Below are 24,756 nucleotides of genomic sequence, written 5' to 3' on the forward strand. Positions count from 1 at the left end.
CAGACACGAAAATAATCACTTATTCATGAATGTCATTGTTGTTTATTCATTTAAGAGTTTATTTGGAATTGAGTTATGAGAAATTTTAATTCTCAGTACTGCTTTATATTAATGATTAAAATAAAGGTGTCGTTTTACATTAATACATAAAATTAGGTGTCAAAAGTATTGAGTTCACGGGTAAAATCAACCTTCTTATTTAATTTTGATTTAATATGTATCAAATAAGACATTTAAAATAGTTATACTTCAGTATAAAAAAGTTCATAAATGGAGTTGATAATCAATCAATAGTGTATGTCCTAATCTAAAATTTTCTCGTTAATAAATGGATAAATTGTATTTTAGGTATGTAATGTTTGATTCTTTATGATTTAACTTCTAAATATTTAATTTTATGTCTTAATCTGTTTTTCTTTCGAAATAATTTTAATTATTTTTTCAGACGTGACGTTGATGAGTCATCAACATAAGGCTGAACTGAGTAAAATTCCCTTTAACCATTATATAAATTAACGTCATGTCGTCACTATGTTGATGACTTATCAGCGTAATATAAATAATACTAATATATTTATATATATACACATATATATTGAGTTTCATTACTTCATGTTATATTTATTTTGTTAGTTTCAATATTTTAGTTCTATAATTATTAATGAATGGAAAATTTAAATTGACTCATTGTATGAATAGTAGGTAGAAACCAACTATAAATATAAATATAAATAAAATATATAAGTGTTTTGGTAGAAATAAAAATAAAATTATTTAATTAATCTAAGACTTCAAGTTATATTTTTTCTTATATATATAAATCAAGTTTAATTTTTTTTTTTTTACATAGACCATATGATTAAAGTAGCGTGAACGAAGTGGAAGATGATATCAGGAGTCTTATACGACAAAAAGATACATGCGAGATTGAAAAAAAAAATGTTATAAGACTAATGTTCGACTAGCTATGTTTTATGGCTCGGAGTGTTGGACCAATAAAAGACTACATATGTATAATATGTCGATAGCATATATGCGTATGTTAAGATGAATATGTATCAAAATGCGCAAATATATAATTATGAAGGAAATTATTATGAACTATTTAGTTATAGTCTTTCATTGAAGATAATATTAGGGAAAGACATTTAACATGATTGAAAAGGAGACTAAACATGACTCCAATACATATCTTAGATTGACATGTTAATATAAGAGTAAGATGGGTAAATCATTGAAAATTTGGATAAAATCGATTAAGAAAGATATCTTATATCTTGATTTAAGAGATGACACGTGAGAAAATCATTTAATTTGAAGAACTAATATCCATATAACCGACTCCGAAACTGGCAATAATGATGATGATGATGAATGAACTTTTTAATATAAAAATCCAAACCTCTATACTCAAAATCCTGATTATACCTTTGATAGTGCCACATAAGGATTTTTAATGAAAAAGACTAAGACTACAAAAAAATAAAAAAAATATATGACTAAAACATACATAATCAAATTCGCACCCAAAAAAAAAAACAAAAACAAAAAAAAAACATACATGAAAAAATACATTTTCCCCTTGATAAATTATGTGTGATGAACATTCGGGCTCAAATTATTTTCTCTAAATAATGGATGAATGATGACAAAGCTTTTTCTGTTTTAAGATGTGACAAAAACTTAAGTAAATTCATGAATTATTTTCGTTATCTAATATTCGAATTTTTATCGGATGCCTTTTTTCTTTACAAATTCTTGAATATGGTTATCTTAAGATCGATCCAAAGTTCATCGCCGTCCCCCCTCAAAAAATATATATACTAAGAAGGAAAAACAAAAACTAGCCTGTTTCAAGAGTTTCTCTACTGCTAAGATCTTTTTTGGACTTTCTCCTAAACAGGCAGCTGAATATGGAGATAACTGCAACCAGAGCTATTTCCATGCGCTCAGAGCTATTTATCTTTAACCTTAACTGACCCATTTTCTGGCTATTGATACTGGCGTTCACTGACATTGATGTGCTCGGGCTCAATCTAAAGTCAGACAGCAGATTTCCGCCCAAAACTGGCTCATTGTTTAAAGAAATGATTGTCATTGACACACCGACCTTTTCATCTCTCACAGGATAGTCTTTCCCTCGTAAAGTCGCTTCAAAACTTCCGCCATAGGCAACTTGCCCAGCACCTGTCACATGACCCGCATTCATTTTTAAGTTCAGCCTCCTCCGAAATGAGATGCTGTCTTCAATCTTGGAACCAAAAATATATCTGTTTCCGTGATATGTCACAAGAACACCGCATTCAGAAGCATTGTGTTTGAAGTTCTTTAGCTTTGTGTTGCCACGGATGGAACAGATCAATTCTTTTCCGGCAGATTGGACATCGAGGCCAATGCTGTAAGCAGGCCCACTTGGAAATAAGAAAGCTGCGGTTGACTCAGATTGTATGTTGAAATCTTGTTTATCCTTGCTCATTTGTCCTGCAACACGCATAATTGTGTTCTTTGTTACTTCCGTGGTTATCTCAAGGTTGATTCCATCAAAACCAACATCGTGATCCCATCCATGTGGATCGAGAACTGGTCTTGCTACCAATTGGTCACCTGTAACAAGGCAGCGAAATCTATGGACCTGGGAACTTGAATCAAAACTTGGCGGGACAGCCATGTCTGGCAGCATAATTGCCTCAGGTGGCCCTTCTTGATTTTCGGTATTCTCATCAGATCCCAAACCATAATTATCTTTTTCCTTTCTTCTAATATACTCTAGTTTCAGTAGTTTCTTCAAATAAAGCGTCTCCCTGTAATCTAACTCATCAAGATAATCCTTTTTCTCAGATGACGTCAGTTTCTGGAACTGAGCTCTAGTCAGAATACGAATAGGAGGTAGTAGCTCATATTCATCTTCCTCTTCCATATCAGAAAAAAAGAATTCGTCATTTTCACTACCAGCTCCACCAGAACTCAAATGGACACTCTGCTTAAGGAAAGACGAGAGTAGATGAGGTAAAGAAGGGTGTCGGACATTGCTCAAACGCCCCAACCGTATTTTGTCCCCGAACTCAAAAATATTACTAACATCACCAAGAATTTTGGTGCACACGCATAATAACATGAACTGGGATGTCCACAGCTGTCCATTTGGAAGTATCTTCCTCCCACTGTTATCCATCATACAGTAGGGATGATTCTCCACCAAAATTACAGGGTTTTCAAGTTTTGTATCCAACATAGCTTGGTGAATTTGGTGTTGCACCAAATTGGTGCAGTAACTAACGTAAGAATCAAAGCTGACAGGATACCCATTTGGACCTTCAGGAAGGGCTGCAGAAGCATGAGTCATAACAATGTTGGTGTTGAACCAAATTGCAGGGCCGAGGATGTCAGTTATAAGCTTCACTAATGAAAAGTCACGATACCCCATGTCAATCAAGTCGAGGCGTTCAAAATATAAAACAACATCCGGTGGTGATTTTCTAACAAACCGCTTCACGGAATGTAAAATTTTCATATTTTTTCTCACAGAATTTGTCGACGGAGGTAACAGGCCAGGTGTATCAATAAAAGATACTCTAATGCCATTCACAATCCCGAAAATCTCTTGGACTTGACCAGTGGCAGGCTGAAATGCATCAGTTATTACCTTTGGCTCACCAAATATGGAATTTATTGTTGAACTCTTGCCAATACCAGTCCTACCCAAAACAAGTATCCTAAGAGAGAAGTTCAGTTTTGGTATATCAATGGCTTCTTGCTCTGCTGCTGTGACTCGAGCTCTGTCTAGTTTGAAATTAGCCCTTTTTAAATCTGATTCACCAGCTCGAATAAAAGTTGCCAGTTGGATCCGATATAAGACCTTTACCACCAAAAGATTATCCCGTGGCAGGCCAAGTCGTTGAAGAATACGAAAAAAATTGATTTGTAGAGCTTCAACCATGACAAGAGGATCCAAATCCATCTCTACACTGCTGAGACTAGAGGCAGAAGAGCTTTCCATTCCCAAGGATGTGGGATGCGGAGCCATCTGATTATCACCAGATGAGCATGGTGTCTCGGCAGAAACTGGTTGCGTAATCAAATTAGTGTTAGTGTGGGTCAACCCTGAAGCATAAAAATTACAGCAGGCAGCTGCTGTCAGAAAATTCATAATCTACATAAAGCCAAACATCTTATCACTTCAATAAGCAAGCAGAACTAGTGGTTTCTTTTAATTTTCAAGATCCTACGAAATTAAAATTTTCAAAACTAGTGAGCAAAAAATTCGAAATTTTCTGAATATTTCTCATAAGGAAATTGTGGTTGCCTATCATTGCAAGTTCCTAACCTCACTACTCAAGTTCAATGAGAAATTCTTTTCCATGAAATAAAGTGTATATAAAACTTCATTCCAAAGGAACTCTTCAGTCATAATCCAACCAATAATAATTGTATGCTTTCATATCAAAACTCTTACAAGTAAAAGAAACTCCAGCTAATAAACAACCAAAAGCGCCAATGTAAAGCAGGGTGTTTTACCTTGATTCCCTAGCTCTTCATTAAGAGACTCGTCTAGATAGCTTTCTGATGCTGAGAGTGGTCTTGTAGATGCTATTGACTTTGATATCATCTGAGATATAACCCAATCCTTAATGCTTGCCATGTGAACTGTGATCGGTACAAGGAAAATGAAACTTGTTGGTGAACTTTATGGGCCATAAGTAAATCAAAGAATAATATTTCCAAGGTATAGTTAAAGCCAACAAACAAGATGACCAATCATCCTATATCAAGCAAAAGAATAGAGCCATGACAGTGAAATCCTTGTGAAAAAACATGGAACTAAAAAAAAAGAACGTATCTGTAAAAAAAAGTAAATAATTTCTCGAGCAGCCTATTACGACGACAACAACAATAGGCCTTTGTTCCACTAAGTAAGGTCGGCCATATAGATCCTCCTATGCTAAGCTATCGTGCTCTATCCTTATTATATCGTCATCCGTGTCTAAACGAATTTTATTCTGTTTCATTGTTTCTAACCAGGTCTTGTTGGGTGATCTGTTGTCTAAATAAAATTCAAACCATGGACTTTTCATCATTCAAGTGCAGATTTTCCTCATTGCACAATCTAAAGAAGTTTATGGTGTCCGTCGTATGAAAATAAATGACAAAGACCAAGTCTTTAGTAGTGAAAGGTTTCGGAACAGTTCAACTCAGTCAACTAGTGAAACAAAGAGAAGGAAAATATCGATGATCCTTCAATGCAGCAATAGACTATTTGATCGCTGATTTTTCTTTTATATCCTAGGACTTTATAGATATTTCTTGCAGATCGTGTGAAGAACTTCAAACTTACAGCAAATTCCCCAAACTTACACCACAATTAAACAGGCAAGATGCCACATACGTAAAACAGGTCTCAATCTTCTTCAGATCACTCATTTCACGTCCACAGAAATAAAATGAACTTTATAAACTCACAATTTGTACTCAAGTTCAGTACAGCAACAGCAATTAACAACTTCCGATACTCCAATCTGCAAAGAAACACGACCTCGGTCATTAAAAGCATCAGGAACAATACAACAAGTAAAACTGTAAAGCCATTAACTCGTACAATTCGAAAGGCAATGAACAACCAACAATCCAACATAAAGCAAACAAATGGAACTTGTTTTAACGCAAGCAATCCTTAGGTTTAAGCCCACTGTAGAGCACTGAGAAAAATACGAGTAAATCATATCGATTCACACACCCATATGTATGCCGAATTTGAAACACAATTAATGTATCCAATCCAATAGATTCGCAGATACAAAAAACCAAAAATAGTTTCACAATTTCCATACCTCAGCCGCCAGCTGTCTATCTTCTGAATTGAATCCAACAGAGAGCAAACAACGGATTCTTCAGCTTGTAAATAATGAATCCATGCAGGCGAAGATAACGAAGGACTATCGAGGGGTTTCTTTGATTACAATTTCAAAGCAAGATAAGACGCGACGAGGGCAGCACAATTCTCAGCCAAAAGCGTGTTTTTAAGAAGATGGCGTCTTTTTTTAACAACATGAAAATTCCACGTTTTTCACGAGTTTTAATATATTATCAAATACAATTAATATTGTTTGTGTAGTACCTGAGATCTCGCAAATGACAAATGAATTATCTCGCCTTGGTCATTCGATTTATGACAATCTTCTTCTAAAATTCAACAACTTCTTCTTACAATAATGACATAGTAAATTGCAATAATAATAACTCAAAAAGCTATATTCTCTCTTTTGTATAGAAAGAATAAGAGGATAAGTCAACATGTATGCAAGAGTTCAAAAAATCTTATTCAAAACTTGATTAAAGAATGTTTATAATAATCCTAGATCATGTATTTATAGATATGAATATATAGGAACATGTTGTTTCAATAATGAGGTGTCTCTTCATCCAAAATTCAAACGAAAACCATCAAAGAATATCATTTGGATGCAAAAATAATGAAAACTCGCGTCAAACAGAACTGTCAGACATCTCCTCCACATCCCTGTAAAATTTCCATGGCACATAGGGGTGCTTAGGAGCCTCCCCACGGCCGGCCTTGGATTAGAGAGGACGCTTAGGCATCTCTCCCGCATCATGGATTGTTCTAGGCCACACATGATATATGATAGATAGTTTTTTGCTTTGAACTTTCCTTAACAGAGTACTATCGGATATACTAGGCTACAAAGTGAATTTGAGTGAACTCGATGTCTTTAATTTCTTGACGGTTTGTGTAAAATCAGAAAACAGTACATACGCAATAACTTCCCTACCATTTTCATTTGGTTATTTATCGGTTGTATCCGTTTTGGCCGTGAAACACTTCTAAACTTCATAAGTGTTTCGTTAAGGCAGTCTGTTCTAACACTCATATAGTTGGTCTCTTTTTAAAAATATCATATCATACTCATCATTTTACAAGCTAAAGAACCATTAAAATTTCAATACTTAACTACACTATATTGGTAGGTAACAACACTTGTCATCCTAAAAATGAGAAGATAATAATTCCCCAATGTTCAAATTTTCATAATTTATTTGTTCCATTGATTATCTTGGGATCTCCAATCAACAAAATTAGGTTTCCATTATGATAACTTTATTTTGTAGGTTTTAAACTCATTCCACTATATAAGTTGTACATTTGATCTCTATTCAATGTTTAAATTGTACATTTGATCTCTATTCAATGCTTTCGTAAGCGGATCCGCCAAATTATCCTTTAATTTGACATAATCAATATATATAACTCCATACAAAATTAACTGTTGCATTGTATTATGTCGAGACTTACCATTGTACATATTCTTTGGTGCCTTTGCAATTGCCTATTGACTATCACAATGTATCATTATTGCAAGCACTATAACTGTCCAACAAGGAATATTCTCTAGAAATTTGTGAAGTCATTCTACTTCTTTTGCAGCTTTATCTAATGCAATATATTCATATTTCATTGTGGATCTAGTAATCGGGTTTGTTTTCATGACCTCCAAGAGAACGCACCACCATCAATACTTAAAACATAGCTACAAGTTGATTTGGAGTCTTTGGTGTCAGAAATCCAAATGACAACACTATATATTTCTAGCATCGCGGAATAGTTTGTATCATACAAAACCATATTCCAAGATGTGTCTTAAATATCTAAGCACCATTGTCAACGCCTTCCAATGAACATCACTAGGATTGCTAGTGAATCGAATAATTTTATTTATCGCACAAACGATGTCCGGTCGAGTAAAATTAGTAATATTCATAAGGCGCCCAATAATTTTGGAGTATTCTAGTTGGGACACTGGTTCTCCATGATTTTTACCCAAATAGACGCTCACGTCCATAGGCGTCTTTACTGAAGAGAAGTCATAAGCATTAAACTTCCTCAAGATAGTCTCAACACAGTGAGATTGAGATATGACAATTGCTTCTGAAATTCTATATATTGTAATCTCAATTATAATATCAGCAATAATCATATCTTTCTTATCAAAAAATTTTTGTCGACATTTTCATTGTTGCCTTGATCATGTCTTGATTACTCCATATTATAGGCATGTCATCTATATATAAATACACTATTACACAAGATTATCGAGTGTCTTTGATGTAAACACATTTGTCACACTCATTGATCTTAACATCATTTGACAATATCAATTTGTCAAATTTCTCGTGTCACTACTTGGCGCTTGTTTAAGTCTATACAAAGATTTAACGAGTCAGCAAACTTTTTTTCTTGACCCTGAACAATATAACATTCAGGGTTTTTCATAAATATCTCTTCTTCAAGTTCACTATTTAATAATTCATTTTTTGACATCAATTTGGTGTATTTTAAGGTTATGCAAAGCTGCAATTGCAATAAGTACAAAAAAAAAATTTATTCTTGAAACTGGCAAATATGTAACAAATAAATCAATGACTTCCTGTTGTATATAACTCTTATCCACTAATCCAGCCTTGTATTTTTCTACGTGTCATTAGTTTTAGACTTTCTTTTCAAGACCCATTTGCATCCCAATAGTTTGATACCTGGTGGAAGATTAACTGGTTTCCAAGTATAGTTTTGCATAAAACAATCCATTTTTGTATTGATGATTTTCTAGTATGGAGTTATAGGGCTAGAGGAAGCATTTTGTAAGTTTTTTTGGTTCATTTTCCAACATATAGGTGTGAAAATCTAGACCAAAGAGATTCAAGGTTCTAGCCATTTTATTTCGTCTAGGTTCTTCTTTTTTCGAAGAACCTTTGTTTGTTATAGTGATTTTTATATTGTGAAGGTTCATCATTACTTGTAGAGAACCTTCAATCTCATTTATTATTTTTCTTTTGCTAGAATTTTCTTCTTTATTCTCTTTTCAAAGAACACAACATTATTGACTCAATTGTCAGCCTTCACTCATTTCAGAATTTTCAGACTTGTGTACTATAAATTTATAGGCAGTACCGTTATTTGCATATCCGATGAATATGTAGTCGACCGTCTTCGGTCCAATTCTAACATGCTTTGGCTTTAGTATTTCAATATTGGTCAAGCACCCCTACACTTTCAAGTATTTATAGGAAAGTTTATGGCCTTCCAACAATTCATAAGACGACTTATCATTTTTCTTGTGGAGAATTTGTTTAATATGTTGTTTGTAGATAATATTGTTTCCTCCCATAAGTTTAGGATAAGCCCAAACCGATTAATAATGCGTTTATCGTTTCTTTCAAAGTTCGATTTTTTCTTTTTGCCACCCGGTTAGATTGAAGTGAGTATGATGCAGTAATTTGATGTATTATGTCCAAATATGAACAAAGTTCATCAAATGATGCTCCATATTCTCCTCATCTATAACTGTGAACTTGACTAGTGATATTCAATCATCTTGTATCCAAATAGCCTTCCTTTCAGGAATATTCGATCTTGAAAAGACTTCTTCATATACAATTCTTCCAGTTTCTTCCAAAGCCCAGCAACTGTCGATTCAGATGAAACTTCCCGAAGATATTTTTCATCTAGATGAAGTGTAATCGTGTTAAATGCCAATTCCATAGCCTCATGTTTTTTTTTCATCAGATAGTTTTTCGGGGAGACATTTGATTCCACCCAGTGCTTTTGCCACATTTTGTTGTGCTAGAATGACATACATGCGCCGTCTCCAGAGGCCGAAATCCCCTGTACCATCAAATCTTGGTATCTCGTTTTTGGCAGTCATTATTTCAAATCTGATCCACTCAAATAACCTGATGCCACTTGTAAGGAATATTGCGGTTACAGATTGTTATATTCAGCAGAAATGTATTGTTCCCTTTACAGAACTCAGTGATGAATGAATATTAAATAAAAAAACTCAAGCACATACAAAAACACTAAAAGAACATATCAAAACCGGGAATTATGTTCGATCTAAATCGATCTACATCCACATGAAACACTACCCAAGGATGATTTTATTGATCATATACAAAGCAATTGTGATTTTCGAATTCACTCATGCAACTCTTATGGAATTTACAAAGAGGAAGCTCTCTTGAATTCTCCTAATCGCTCTACAGTCTGTCCACTCTTTCTCTCAAGCAGATGATCATTTTTCAGAAGATTTCAGAATATGCTCTGCTACTCAAAATCCATTGTCACATCCTTAATAGTTGCCGCTGTGTTCTCTTCTTTATTTTCCACTTTCAACCACTGGTATAACAGATCTTGATCTGTATGTGATCAACCTTGAGTAACCAACTCAACCAATTCTTGGTTATTCCTTGTGTAGACTACGATGGACGTTTAGTCTGGACTAAGTGACACAAACGGTTCACAGATCAAAAGCACAAATTTTCTCACTATAACTTTAACATTAATGCACGAAAACATAATATATATGGAAGAAACTATTATTTTAATATATTTTGCATGGTATTTTAGAAGATATTTGATTTCAAATTCATATGTCAAATTCATTGTTCTTATTTGTTTTCTAAAAAAAAAAAAAAAAACCTTTTTACCTTAAATTTCAAATCAAATTATCTGCGCAATGAATTTAAAATACTTTATCACCGTTGTATGCACATTTATTTTCCCTAGAGTTGTTTAATTTTCATTGTAATTAAGCCAATACGTGAGGGTATCGTTGTACTCTGGTCAAAAGAAGGGTGAAGTACTTCCATGAAAAAATGTACAGTCAATAGAATAGCCAGACACCCCCCCCTCCCCCGGCCGCTGGTTCATCCCCATTTTCACCAAGATCAAGATCAAGCTTCAAAACTCTTTCGATTTACCCATTGTTGGGTTCATTTTGTTCCCAATGTCTTCCTCATCATCGGACCACCAAATTCTTCGGAGTTCTTGGAAGATCAATGCACACCAGACCCAATTGTCGAAATCCAAGAAACCAATTCCCAATTCGGAGGATCCGGCGCCGGTTGCTGAAAAGCCTAGTTATTTTTGTCAGCATTTGTCGGAGCTTCGACTGCAGCTCGGACAGAATCCGTTTCGCAACCTGCACGACTGCCTCCGCGTCCGACCCCTCGGCCGCGCCTCTATCCGGGTGGGTGAAATTATGCGGTGTGTCGACTGCTCCCGTACGCCACCATACCTCTACGCCTGCGTTTCGTGCGCTGCCGTCGTTTGCCGTTCACATGCCGCGCACCACGCGGCGGAGACGTCACACCAGGTGGTGGTGGATGTCGATCGGGCCGAGCTCTTCTGCTGCACGTGCAGAGATCAGGTCTACGATCAGGATTTTGATGCCGCCGTTGTTGCCGCTTCGGTGGGGGTGGTGCCTTTTCCAAAGCCTGAAAATCTGCGGAAGCGGCGGCGCGTTGATTACAAACCATGGACGCCGGATCTCAGGGAGCAGGCTTTGATCGAGGAGAATTCAAGCCCTTTGCCCTTTAGTCAACTCCCATGGGGTTTGAGGGGGCTAAGCAATCTTGGGAACACTTGTTTTATGAATTCCGTTTTGCAAGCGTTGCTTCACACCCCACCATTAAGGAATTATTTCTTGAGCGATAAGCATAATCGTTTCTATTGTGAGAGAGAGAATAGAACTATCGCAACTCGAAAGAGCGAGAGCAGTAAAAGCAAAACTAAGAATGTGCAGTTGTGTTTGGCTTGTGATTTGGATGCCATCTTCTCTGCTGCATTTTCCGGTGATCGTAAGCCATACAGCCCTGCAAAGTTTTTATACAGGTCTGGATTTAAGTTGAATATTGTGGTTTGCAGTACATTGCTCGACGAATAAGGTTTCGTTAGGCTGTTAAATACTATTTTGGTTTGTTTTTCAGTTGGTTGTTATATGATAGTTCATGGTTTGTAGCAAACCAATTACCGTCCCCAAAAGGTGGCTGTCATGAGTTAGACAGCTGCATTTTCTTTTCCATATTTTGGCTGAAAATTTAGACACTGTTAGTTATTAAGATGCACTAGACAGGAAAAAAAAACATGAAACCTGGACTTCGTAGATTTGGTGCATCTACCCCACATTGGTTTGTTAATCATCGAGTAAAAATTGGATTTTTTCTCTGGAATAGTGTGTATTAGTTTGTACATATTTGATTTGAAAATTTCCAAAGTCAGATAATATTTGTGGCTTCTCTAATTCTTTTATTTTATATGGTCTTTGAGTAAAATAAATAAATTACCTTATCTATAGGCTGGCTATTTATATTTTTTAACTAAAGATATTTGGTAGTTGCTCTTGTTATAATTTATACCTATATTTTTTATTTTCTGCTGCAATTCGTATATGTTTGTCCTTCACATCTCTGAAACATGTGCGTTGAATGCCTTTAACAGTTTTGATTAGCTTGGGTAAAAGGATGAACTCTTCATTGGGCTGTATTTTTTGTTGCAGCTGGTGGCAGCATGCATCAAACCTTGCAAGTTATGAACAGCAGGATGCACATGAATTTTTCATATCCATGCTCGAAGGTATTCATGAAAAGATGCAGAAGGATAAACGCAAGCACCACTCCCAAGGTAAGACCAACAATTCAGTGTAAATTTCTCCTCCTGATTGATCCCTAGACGTTAGAGGCTAAAACTAGCAGGGTGAGTCACTATTGCTGCAAATAATTTTCTTTTCTCCTTGCATGCCTCGACAGCTTTGCATTTTTTAGAATTGAGGTCCTACAGCTATTCTGTATGATTTCTCGTGAAAATGGCTCAACATTATCACGGACCTAATATTAGGACGGTCTTATGTAGCCTCACGTCAGGTTCTTGTAACGAAAATGTTAAGTTAAAGTTCTATTTCATGTAAGTTTCTCAGAACAACGAAAGGCATAATTTTTACTGGCCATCGCTTAGGCAATTGACCATCAGTTTAGCACTGCTTTGCCCTGTTTTTTTGAATCTTGTGCAAATATGAAGTGTTGGAAGTAATAAGTCAAAATAACTGCGTGCTATAAAATTCTTCTTACCTAGTATATTCTGTACGATCTTAAATATTCATAATTTTGTTATTTTATTTTATTCCAGTAAATTTAATGAAGAAACTAAAACGTTTGAGATGTTGAATGCTTTCAGGTTTCAACTGATAAATTTAGGATCCATCGACATTTGTTTCCTTCCTCTTTGGACAGGCATGTTAGATATGGTTGGATATAATAATAAAACCTAGAGTTGAAACGTTCCATTTACTTTGTGCTTTTAGAGCATCGCTCCAAATTTCTTAACATCTTCTTGTCCAACCAACCCCCTCTTCTTTAACGTAGAATCTCTTCTAATCTATGAGAGCCAAAATACTTTTAACAGATGGAGTAACCAACAATTTCTAAATGCAGGATCTTGGTCTAGATTTTCTCATCGCTTTAGGCATTGAAATTGACCAGTGCTGTCAGATTTAGGGTCAATAATTCAAATTGCAAGCTTGCCTTCTGCTTCACTCCTGTAAGTTACACTTTCCTTGGTGTGCTTGGTTTCTTCATAGAAACTTTGTGTCGTGAATTTTTCTTGTGTTAACTTCAGCCTTGCTGTTGCTACCAGGGTCTTCACTTTTGAAAAGGTTATCTAGTGTTGTTAAAGTGTTAGTTATTCGTAGGCTGTCATTTTAGATCCATTTGTCTTAGAAATCTGAAGATTTTGGTGTTAGCCATGGATTTCTTTGGACCTTTCCTTCGTAGTGGACTTCACCGTCTTTTCAAGAACACTCTTACTCTTAGTTCTAGTTTTATGTGATTCGAATGCCATCATGACCTGCAGCATCTTTCCTTCTTTCTACTCGGTTAGCAAGTGTTGCTAAGCTGTGTATTTGGGTTGTAAAATTTGACGGTCAATATTAAATTTTCATCTTGTGAATCACTAGCAGAATAAGCATGCTCTCATTTCCTGAATCACAAGCTTCATACAATCACTGTTCCAGTTTCACTTTTTGTGGCTGAGATAGGCTTTAATTTCCCGGGCATGTTTCACAGTTTCGGTAGGAATGATTGTCCCGATGGTTTATGTAACCATTTGTTTCTGTTGTGCAGGAAGCGGAGACTGCTGTATTGCACACCGTGTGTTTTCTGGGATCCTGAGATCTGATGTCATGTGCACGTCCTGTGGTTTCACATCTACGACATATGATCCATGCGTGGATATCTCATTGGATTTGGAATCAAATTTGGCGGTCTCCACAAAAACGACACCTACAAAATCCAATAATAATGTCAATTGTGAAAAAGATTCCATGAATACTAGCCATAACCTCAACATTTCTACATTAATGGGGTGTCTAGATCGTTTCACAAGACCAGAGCGGTTGGGGTCTGACCAAAAATTTTTCTGCCAGCAATGTCAAGTGAGGCAGGAATCTCTTAAGCAGATGTCTATAAGAAAGCTTCCTTTGGTCTCCTGCTTTCACATCAAAAGGTTTGAGCATTCATCAGTCCGGAAAATGTCAAAAAAAATTGACCGCTATCTACAATTCCCTTTCTCCATGGACATGGCACCTTACCTATCATCATCAATTCTAAGAAGTAGGTATGGCAACCGAATCTTCCCATTTGATGGAGACGAGCAAGATCCTTCTAGTGAATTTTCATCAGAGTTTGAATTGTTTGCTGTCATCACTCACTCGGGTAAACTTGATGCCGGTCACTATGTTACATATCTTAGATTGAGCAATCAATGGTACAAGTGTGATGATGCATGGATAACTCAAGTCAATGACAACATTGTAAGATCTGCTCAAGGTTACATGATGTTTTATGTGCAAAAAATGCTTTACTATCGAGCGAGTGCAAGGACTTTTGCTGTATGAAGAGGACCTCACCTGAACTTAGACCAACATTTCTGGGTCGATATTTTCAGTAAGCCCATGCTACTTGTTCTTGTTAGGTGCACATCTCTGTCGGAGCATCATACAGATTTGTCATTTTGAAATTTTGATAAAGCAGAAATAGATTTGAATAGAATGATCTGTTTCGTTTCATTTATTCTCCTTTCCTTCGTCTTTTCCGTTTATTTAACTGTAGGTGATGATTCTACAGAAATGTTTGTGGTTTGATTAAAGCTCAAAGGTGTATCTGTATAACAAGTTGAGCGCTTAATCAAAGAGCCATTTAGCTTTCTTGGCATTAACCTGATTCTGCGGTGTAGTGTTTATTTTACGGCCAACCCAAGCTAAGCTACACCGTGTGCAAGAAGCCTGTATGGCTGCACATATAGAGAATTCAACCTGCCAATCCATGTATGTGGCTTACTTTATTTGGTATACGACTTTTTGATACGATGTCAAATTCGGTCATGAATTATTATTTACCGACTAGTCTATTGGTGTATACGAAGACAATTTTCTGGTGTTAAATATTTTTTGTGTAGAAAAAGTGGAGTGTATATTATAACATAAAAAATTAAATCGACATCTTTTTATAATAATGTTTTTATAATGAGTAATATGATATTTAAAAACTCAAAAAAGATAAGATTTTTCTTTGGGATATGATACATGTAGTTGAGTTATAAATTTTCTGGAATATTTTTTTATGGCAACTTTCTAAATTAACTTAAAGTCTAATTTAATATGAATATGTTTGGTATATCTTGCTATAAGTGGTAAAGATTGATTATAAATTAATCCACGAGATCTTCTTTGCAATTATTCGTTCTTATTAATGAAAACATCTTTGGCAAAAGTTTTTGCAGTTGTTTGTCTTCTATAAATCCAAGAATTTCACCAGCTATCATGAAATATGAATACTTTCGACTGTCTCTGTTAATCATTACTCTGATCCTCATTTAAATTATTCAATCACCTAATTTTCTATTACATCAAAGCACATTTGTGTATTTTCTTGATAGACGAGTTTATAACTTATAATCACTTGGACTGTCAGATAATTAATGAATTTCTTTTGAACTTTTTTCCAAACTCTAATATACCTAAACTCCGAGAAAAGGTTTAGGGGAAAAAAACTACTAAATATAGTAATATACAAACAGTTAGGTGTAGAATTTACATTTCAAACATGGATAACCATTTCGTATTGAGAAAATAGTAAGCACTTTAATGTTAACACTACCCGATTTGATCGGGCCGGATACCAAACACAAAATTTGCAAAACTTAAATGACTTTCCTCACTTCTGAAATTTGATTAAAAGATATTTTTTTTTTGAAAAGGTAATCGGGCCAAGAATGGAATTCATACACATTTCTTAATAAATGGGCATATGAGGTGATCTTGCTTTTATTGTTATCTTTTGTTTTCAAATAAAATTTTGTCTCGTGAACATTCAACTTGGTTTTACGATAGATTCAATAATTTAATAATTCTTAAAAAAATAAATAACGTGACAATTATAATAAGAACTTTAGAGTGTTGAATAAATATTTGTAACTAGTACCCGATTGATTGATTTTTACAATTTTTTTTTTTAAATTATGGATGACATTTAAAAATTTAATGAAGACAAAAACTTGTGTGAGACGGTCTCACAGATCGTATTTTGTGAGACGATATCTTATTTGGGTCATCCATAAAAAATATTACTTTTGACAAAAACTTGTGTGAGAAGGTCTCATGAGTCGTATTTTGTGAGACAGATCTCTTATTTGGGTCATCCATAAAAAATATTACTTTTTTATGTTAAGAGTATTATTTTTTATTGTGAATATCGGTATGATTGACTTGTCTCACATATAAATATTCGTGAGGTCGTCTCACAAGAGACCTACTCATTACTTTTTATGCTAAAATCGGCAAGATTGACTCGTCTCACATATAAAGATTCGTGAGACGTCTCACAAGATACCTACTCTTCAATGATATAGACAATGAAAGATAAGTAGATCTTTATAGATTTAAAAGAATTTTGAAAGTGGAAAAAGATATGTTTTTGAGGCACTACAATTTTTCTAAAATCCTTTTTCCTTTTCTTCGATAACCTCTACCTTACATTTCATCATCAATTACTTGATAAAAAAATAAAGCATCCACCACGATCTTTTTTCACGTGATCATGTCTTCTTTCAATTACTCTATTTTATCAAAAATACATATACTTGATTGTTTTTCCAAACAGATTTAAAATATAATGGGAAAAACCAACTATACTAAACAAACTTTCTAGAATAGGTCTCTTGTGAAACGGTCTCACGAATCTTTATATGTGAGACATGTCAACCCTACCGATATTCACAATAAAAAGTAATAGTTTTAACATAAAAAGTAATACTTTTTCATGGATGACTCAAATAAGAGATCTGTCTCACAAAATACGACATGTGAAACCGTCTCAAACAAGTTTTTGCCAACTTTCTATTTCATCTTTATTTAATGGATCTTCGAGACAACTAAATTAGTTACATGAATATATTATTAAAAGAATAGAAAAATACCACTATCTATAAGATAGATAACATTCTCTTGTAAAAATTACGGTTTATTCGACGTAACCAACACGAAAAAATAAAAATAAAAATTAAACTTATATATTTGAGACAAAGAAAATATAAATTTATCTTGAACTCTAAGTAATAATGGCGTGTGATAATATTTTTTCAATCATTAGTATTATTTATTTGTTACTATATATTTTTTAAATACAATTTATTGCTCAACGATAATATTAAATGGATATAGCTAGGGATGTAATCGAGTCGAGCCGAGCCGAACTCTTGAATATTTGAGCTTGGTTTGTTTATAATCGAGCCGAGCTCGAGCTTTATTTAACGAATATATTCATGGCTCACGAGCTTATTCAAGATTTTATCGAATCTAAACGAGCTCAATAAATATGAATTGTACATTTAAATATTCATTAAAAAATAAATTATACATTTAGAAAAAAATATAATATTCTTATTAAAATTTGTCAATTTATGATAATAAATAAATTTAATAGATTTTTCTATATATTTCATAATTAATGTGCTAAATCAATAAATTAAATATCAAAATTATTATTTTTCATCTAAAATATTACTTATAAATTTACTAACGAACATGTTCACAAGCTAACGAGCCGAATATTGTAGAGCTTGAACTTGGTTCGTTTATCTTAACAAGCCTCATTAAACGAGCTTTTATCGAATCGAGTTTCGAATAGCTCACAAACGATTTGATTTATTTACATCCCTAGATATAGCCCAATCTTAACAGTCAAATTTGGTAATAGTTTCTTTAAAAAACAATTAATTAAAAGATAGTGTGTCCCCACAGACAATAACACTTGACTACGAACCTCATTAAACGAGCTTTTATCGAATCGAGTTTCGAATAACTCACATTTGATTTATTTACATCCCTATACATAGCCCAATCTTAACAGTCAAATTAGTAAATAGTTATTTTAAAAAACAATTAATTAAAAGATAGTGTGTCCCCACAGACAATAACACTTGACCACTCTCGAATTTCGACATCCTTATTATCTTTCCCCCTACTCTTCGGCAATGCTTTGTTGCTTACCATAGGCAAAGAACATGTGAAATGGACCCACTTCAACGAACCACAATTACTGTGTATATAGATATAGATATAGATCACTTGTTTTGAAATGTATTAGATACACCCAAGAGCCTCACCTAAATCTTGAAATTCATTTCACCACAGCATCCACACGGATTTTTTGTTGAACATTTTCTTGGATAGTGGTGTGCTGTATCATCTCATTCAATGTTTCATTTGCTTTTCATTCATCTGTATATATAAATAGGTTATAGGATGGGAGTGAGATAATTCATCCAAATTCTTGACTTCTTGCTATATAAATCTTTTGAGTTACCTTTAATGGCCAAAAAGCATATTTTGCACATTTTAAACCTCTAAATTTGCAATCTTTCTTGTTTTTAACGATGCCATGTAACTGGGTATTTAAGAAGAGTTCTTGATGCTTTCTGTTGATGCCTCAGAAATGGGCTACTCTTTTCTGCAAAAGGGTTGGTGTATTGTTGTGTGTTTGTTGTGTTTTAGCTTAATTTGTGATGTGAATGCTGATGTGACTGTGGAGGGAAGAGTTTTTGTGGATGGGAGAAGCCCCATTGCTAAGACGGATAAGGATTTTATATGCGCTACGTTGGACTGGTGGCCACCTGAGAAATGTGATTATGGGACTTGCAGTTGGGGTCACGTTTCTTTGTTGAATTTGGTATGTTTTCTAATATGTTTTCTTCATCATTGTCCCATGTTTACTAGGCGCATCGAGAAAAATCTCAATTTTGGCATGCTAAGTTTTGGAAAATTCAAGTTTCGCTTCCATAGCTGAGATTTTCCCCCGCTTTCCGAATCCTTGGTCCGCATGCATCTGCAAACTTGTTATATCTTTGTATTTGTGTGTATCATTTGACATGATTGAATTTGATGGGTAGCAATTGATGGTTATCATTATTTTATTTATGATTGGAAGAAATCCTATCTTATGTTCTTGAGGCTTTAAAGTTCATTATTCCTGTGCTTTTCTCTGTTTCTGTTAAGCTCTGGTGGCCAAGGGTGGAGCCGGACCGACATTAAAGTTTTTAATTAATCCTTTGGAGTACAAAACCACAATATCAAGCTAAGATTGAGAGGTTTTTTCTTAAAAAAAAAAACAAAAAAGTCAGGGGTTATCATGACAGGGATAATCCGTAAATTCCATCCCTGCTTCAAATGTGGCTCCACCACTTTTTGAATCAAAATATTTGGTTGGATAAGTTCTTTGGTTTGGTAAAAATTTGGTACAGTTTGGTGAAAGAGAACGTCCAATTATTCAAAACTAAGCAACCGCAGAGCAAACAAGAATACAAGATATCTATGGCTTGTGACAAATGTATCTTGAGGTGACAAATGTATCTTGAGGACCTCATCATGAAATATGCAGTTGTTTTTTATTCTAGGGAAATCACACCTCTCCCCATTGAGTTTGTCTTGTGATTCATGGATGTGAGATGATATTGAACCAGTAAATTATTCTGTCTTGAAAAATTAATTTAATTTGTTTCATAAAGAATAAGGACAGAGTTCTAACAATTCCGTGAAAAAAATAAACTTTGCCATCCGAAATTTCTTCATTGCAAAACTTAATGTTTATATACTAAGAGCTTTTTGATGTGAAGATCATGAACAAACATGCCTGATGCAAGGATTTTCATGTTTCTGAGTGCAGGATCTCAAGAATGTCGTTCTCTTAAATGCAGTACGAGGTATAGATTCATTAACATGAAATAAGTAATTGCACGTTTTCTGCACTTTTCAATCAAAATGATGGGATATTAACTTTATTCTTTTACATGATCATGTAGCTTTTTCACCATTAAAGATCAGATTGGGTGGTACATTGCAAGACAAAGTCATATATCAAACGGAAGATAATCCGAAGCCCTGCAATTCATTCACCAAGAACCCATCTGTTTTGTTCGGTTTCACCGAAGGGTGCCTTCCATCGGCTAGATGGGATGAGCTAAATTCCTTCTTTAATCAATCTGGGTAAGAACATAACTTTGGTTTGAATTTCAATAACTAAAAAAATCATGCTAGTATTAAAAGTTGCTGCTACTTTTTATGAGTTCAATTCAGGGCTCTTATAATCTTTGGATTAAATGCACTTAATGGGAAATCAATACAGCGAGATAATACTGCAACTGGTCCTTGGGATCCTACTAATGCTGCCTCTCTCATTCGTTACACTGTCAAGAAAGGTTATGATATTTTCGGTTGGGAACTTGGTAAGAATCCTCGCAATTTATGGTCAAATTAATGAGATATTTTATCAGAAGCATTTATATAATCTGAAAAGTTTGTCAACATGCCTCGTTTCTTGTCAGGGAACGAGCTGAGTGGGAGCGGTGTTGGGGTTGGAATTTCTGTGGATCAATATGCTGCTGATACAGTCGTTCTATACAATTTAATTCAAGATATTTACAAGGAGACTAGTCTCAAGCCACTAACCATTGGTCCTGGAGGATTCTTTGATGCCGGATGGTTCCAACAATATATAGCTAAAACAAATGGATCGCTAAATGCAATCACTCATCATATATACAATCTAGGCCCAGGTACTAAATCTTTCTAAGAACATCAAAAGTGATGATTTTATCAAAAATAAGATTTAATCACCCACTGTATTTGTAGGCAGCGACAAGCACCTTATGGATAGGATTCTCAATCCATCTATTCTTGATTCTGGAGGAGATGATTTTCCAAGACTCCAGAGCATAGTGAACAGCTCTGGGACCTCAGCCGTTGCTTGGGTAGGCGAGTCTGGAGGCGCGTATAATAGTGGACGTGATAAAGTAACGAATGCATTTGTGTTCAGTTTCTGGTAATCCCATATATTGTTTGCAACCGAAAAATTCTCGTACCATATAGCTGCTTATAGCTGATTGATGTATTTGTTTCGGTGATTATATAATAGGTACCTGAATCAATTGGGAATGGCATCTGCTCACGATACAAAGACATATTGTAGGCAGTCGTTGATTGGTGGCAACTATGGTTTACTTAACACCACCACCTTTAATCCAAATCCAGATTATTACAGGTGAAATGAAAGTATTCCTGCATTCATGTACTTTTATTTTTAAATTTCCTTTCAAAATTCTGAACTCCGGATTTTCCAACCTATTAAAATGAAATTCTAGCTTTCCTGTTTGTGTTAAAAAAAAAAATCCACCAAAAGTTCGAGGATATTCTGAAATTTTCAAAATTTTGCCAAAAAAAATAAAATTCTAATGAAAAGAATTTTCATAATATCACTATTTTTTATTTGGTTGGCTATTAAAAGTTTACGATAATTGGCATCATATATTTTGAAACTGATATACGTTCAATACCTTGATCTTACAGCTATTGCTGATGCAACTTTTCAAGATATTTGAAGCTTGATCAAACTTAATTAATTGTTCATCCTTTCTTGATTGCTAACAACCTGTCGGCCTTCTCGCAGCGCACTTCTTTGGCACCGCCTTATGGGGAGATACGTTTTGTCAACAAACTTCACGGGGACCAACATGATCCGTGCTTATGCCCATTGTTCAAAACAATCGGTACGTTTGATTTATCCAAGTACCTCTACCCTGAAATCGACCCTAAATTTACATTGCTAGCAATCGACCTAACAGTGTCATGTGTCTTTTGTTCAGCGAGGTGTTACTTTACTACTGATAAATCTAGACGGAAACACAACTGTCCAGGCAGAACTCAACTTCAGTGGAACGTCAATGCAAGTGCACAGAAGGCACAGGCATCACAAACACAGATCCAAGGTGACATTGTTGCCTCATGATAAACAAGCATCCGTAGCAAAAAGAGAAGAATACCATCTAACCCCAATGGACGGAAATATACAAAGCCAGACCGTTTTGCTGAATGGGAAGGCGTTAACCGTTGATTCATCGGGTGCTATACCTGCCATGGAACCTGCATTCTTCAATTCATCAGAGCCAATGACTCTTGCTCCTTACTCCATTGTGTTTGTTCACTTGCCTAGTGTTGCCATCCAAGCATGTGGGTAGGTTATATAAGCATTCATACAAAACTCGATGATGCATATGTTGTATTCCTCATTTAGGTGATTGGTTTCAGTGAAAAAGAGGGCATAAGTTTCCAATGTAATTTGTTTTTCCTCTCAAAATAATATCAAGTCAAACACAATTAACTGGTTAAAGCTATCATTCACTTCTTGTTTTTGAATTTTTTTAAAAAACATAGTCCATTTCTTAATAATGCAGAATGAAATTATTGAAGGGATATTCACCATAATTATTAGTACAAATTAATTAAAATTTCATTATTTTGGTAAACTAATCGGTCCCATTAGGAAAAATTTGAGTCCTTACTTGACAAATAAATTAGCCATGATAAGTAAGCTTCAACGGGTAATTAGTATGCGGTGCTAAAATTTAAACATGATTTCAACATAGTTAGACCTTGAACAAAGAAGTAGCATACATGTGTATGTGTGTGTGTGTATATATATATAACCCTATAGATTTTCAATTGAAAGGCTACGTTGGATTTTGTATTAAAATATCTAAAGAATAGGTCTCTTGTGAGACGGTCTCACAAATCTTTATCTGTGAGACGTGTCAACCCCACTGATATTCACAAAAAAAATTATACTCTTAGCATAAAAAGTAATATTTTTTCATGGATGACTCAAATAAGAGACCCGTCTCACAAAATACGACCCATGAAACCGTCTCACATAAATTTTTGCCATACCTAAAATACTATATCGGTCCTAAATATATAGACTTATTTGTTTTTTCACATGGATTTAAAAAATTATTAGAAAAACAAATTTACATATCAATTTCTTATTGTATATTTATTTAATTTATTAAAAAAATGATTGCACTTTTTTTTTTGAAACAGATTGCACTTTTTTTAAATCATAGTTAACATAGATATATAGTAAAACCAAGAAAAAATGCGAATAAATGTAGAAACCGGACCATGTATTTAAGATTTAAAAAAATAAGAAAAAAACTCTGAAAGAGATGTTGCTCATAAACGTACAAGAAATTAAAATATTATAATATGTGTATAAGAAGTTAGTGTTGTGCTCTGGTGTTGTTAACACGAGCACACAACATGCAGCGGAAATTAAGTATTAACACACAAATATAACTTTAATAAATAAACACCAGTTTTAAATTATGCACAAGTACGAATACTTGTGCGATGCCTCATGGCAAAAATTTCACTAGAAAAATATGTAAATCGTTTACACCAAAACAATACTAGTGAGAAAACAAAACCAAATTCCTTGACACTCCAAGGAATTAAAAATGCATCAAAATAAACCACATAAAAACTAGATGCATAAAATAAAAACGTATTGCTTAAAACAAACAACCACTCTTCGACCAACACTCTGCGTCAGTGTTGTTCTTGAGTGTTGTCAACACCAATCAGCAACACGGTATATGTGAATCAATCACACAAAATCTTCAACACGAAAATCTTCAATATCTGAAATTTCTGTATGTTCAGAAAAATCCAGCAGCTCTCATACGCTGTAAAGTGATCACCCGATCACACAAAAACGTCTCCTCAAAATATAGGTTCGGCTTTTGTATTTTCTTCTATGTATGCGCTCTTCTGCCGACCTCACAAAAGAGTCACACCAAAAGACTCACACGAGAAGCTTCAAACGAAAAAGACTCTCTTCTCTCCAACTCTCTCCTCTAGACTTCTCCTGCGGCCGTGAAGTTTTTCATCTATATATAACCAATGCTTGACCTAAAAAGCATTCCATAAAATAGTCCAAGAAAATATAGAAATAAGATTTTCATTAGAGATAACACTATTTTAAACATGGATAAAATATCTTGGAGATAAAAATCATATTAAAAACAAATCATATAATATTTAGATATAAATCAAGCAAGATCTCATAATCAAGAAATAAGTAAACCAAGATATTATCATTTAAAATTAAATCAAGCAAGATTTGAAAATCTAGAAATAAATCAAATAGAATCTTTTAATCTAGAAAGGCAAAATCTTAAATTGATATTATCAATTTAACAAAATAATAAAGGAATAAAATATTCATTTCAATCTCCTCCTTTTTGTCTTTCTGGACAAAACATCCAAAAATGATAATTTTGGTAAGCATCACAGTCAGTTAAGCCCCCCCTGCGTTAGAGTCTATCTCCCCCTGAGTTAAAGTTCATCTCCCCCTGAATTAAACATGTTAGAGCACTGTGTTGTTGACAGTGTTGTCAACACCATCATTAGAACACCTGAAAACATAAGAAGACATACGAATGAGAAATTCAATCATCACGCAAACAGATATAAGAGCAACCCAAAAACAGCATTACAGACAGAGCATAAGTATTCATCCTTTATC

The 24,756-nt window shown here is 34.4% G+C and overlaps 3 protein-coding genes across 6 annotated transcripts; 2 read left to right on the plus strand and 1 right to left on the minus strand.

Moving 5' to 3' along the window:
* Nucleotides 1-1,755: 1,755 nt before the first annotated feature.
* On the minus strand, nt 1,756-6,007 carry LOC142529002 (translocase of chloroplast 90, chloroplastic-like). Of its 4 annotated transcripts, none has more exons than XM_075634347.1 (4): nt 5,826-6,007; nt 5,458-5,513; nt 4,516-4,644; nt 1,756-4,062 (listed from the first exon to the last, which is right to left on the minus strand). In XM_075634347.1, exons 3-4 carry the CDS (start codon nt 4,637-4,639, stop codon nt 1,844-1,846), a joined length of 2,343 nt encoding a protein of 780 aa, XP_075490462.1. In that variant the 5' UTR covers nt 4,640-4,644; nt 5,458-5,513; nt 5,826-6,007; the 3' UTR covers nt 1,756-1,843. The 4 variants fall into 4 exon arrangements, with proteins under 4 accessions (XP_075490462.1, XP_075490459.1, XP_075490460.1 ...); XM_075634344.1 differs by having other exon boundaries at nt 1,756-4,101; XM_075634345.1 differs by lacking the exon at nt 5,458-5,513.
* A 4,604-nt stretch (nt 6,008-10,611) lies between these two features.
* On the plus strand, nt 10,612-15,190 carry LOC142529466 (ubiquitin C-terminal hydrolase 22-like). Its single transcript, XM_075635000.1, has 3 exons — nt 10,612-11,683; nt 12,348-12,472; nt 13,966-15,190. Exons 1-3 carry the CDS (start codon nt 10,797-10,799, stop codon nt 14,736-14,738), a joined length of 1,785 nt encoding a protein of 594 aa, XP_075491115.1. The 5' UTR covers nt 10,612-10,796; the 3' UTR covers nt 14,739-15,190.
* A 3,188-nt stretch (nt 15,191-18,378) lies between these two features.
* Nucleotides 18,379-22,560, plus strand: LOC142529031 (heparanase-like protein 3). Its single transcript, XM_075634390.1, has 9 exons — nt 18,379-19,068; nt 20,062-20,098; nt 20,198-20,381; nt 20,472-20,620; nt 20,720-20,950; nt 21,027-21,216; nt 21,310-21,435; nt 21,841-21,940; nt 22,037-22,560. The coding sequence occupies exons 1-9, from the start codon at nt 18,811-18,813 to the stop codon at nt 22,406-22,408; spliced, it is 1,647 nt and encodes a 548-aa protein (XP_075490505.1). The 5' UTR covers nt 18,379-18,810; the 3' UTR covers nt 22,409-22,560.
* The last annotated feature ends 2,196 nt before the right edge of the window (nt 22,561-24,756 follow it).

This window comes from Primulina tabacum, chromosome 16 (assembly GCF_025594145.1).
Source record: "Primulina tabacum isolate GXHZ01 chromosome 16, ASM2559414v2, whole genome shotgun sequence".
NCBI classification, from domain to species: Eukaryota; Viridiplantae; Streptophyta; class Magnoliopsida; order Lamiales; family Gesneriaceae; genus Primulina; species Primulina tabacum.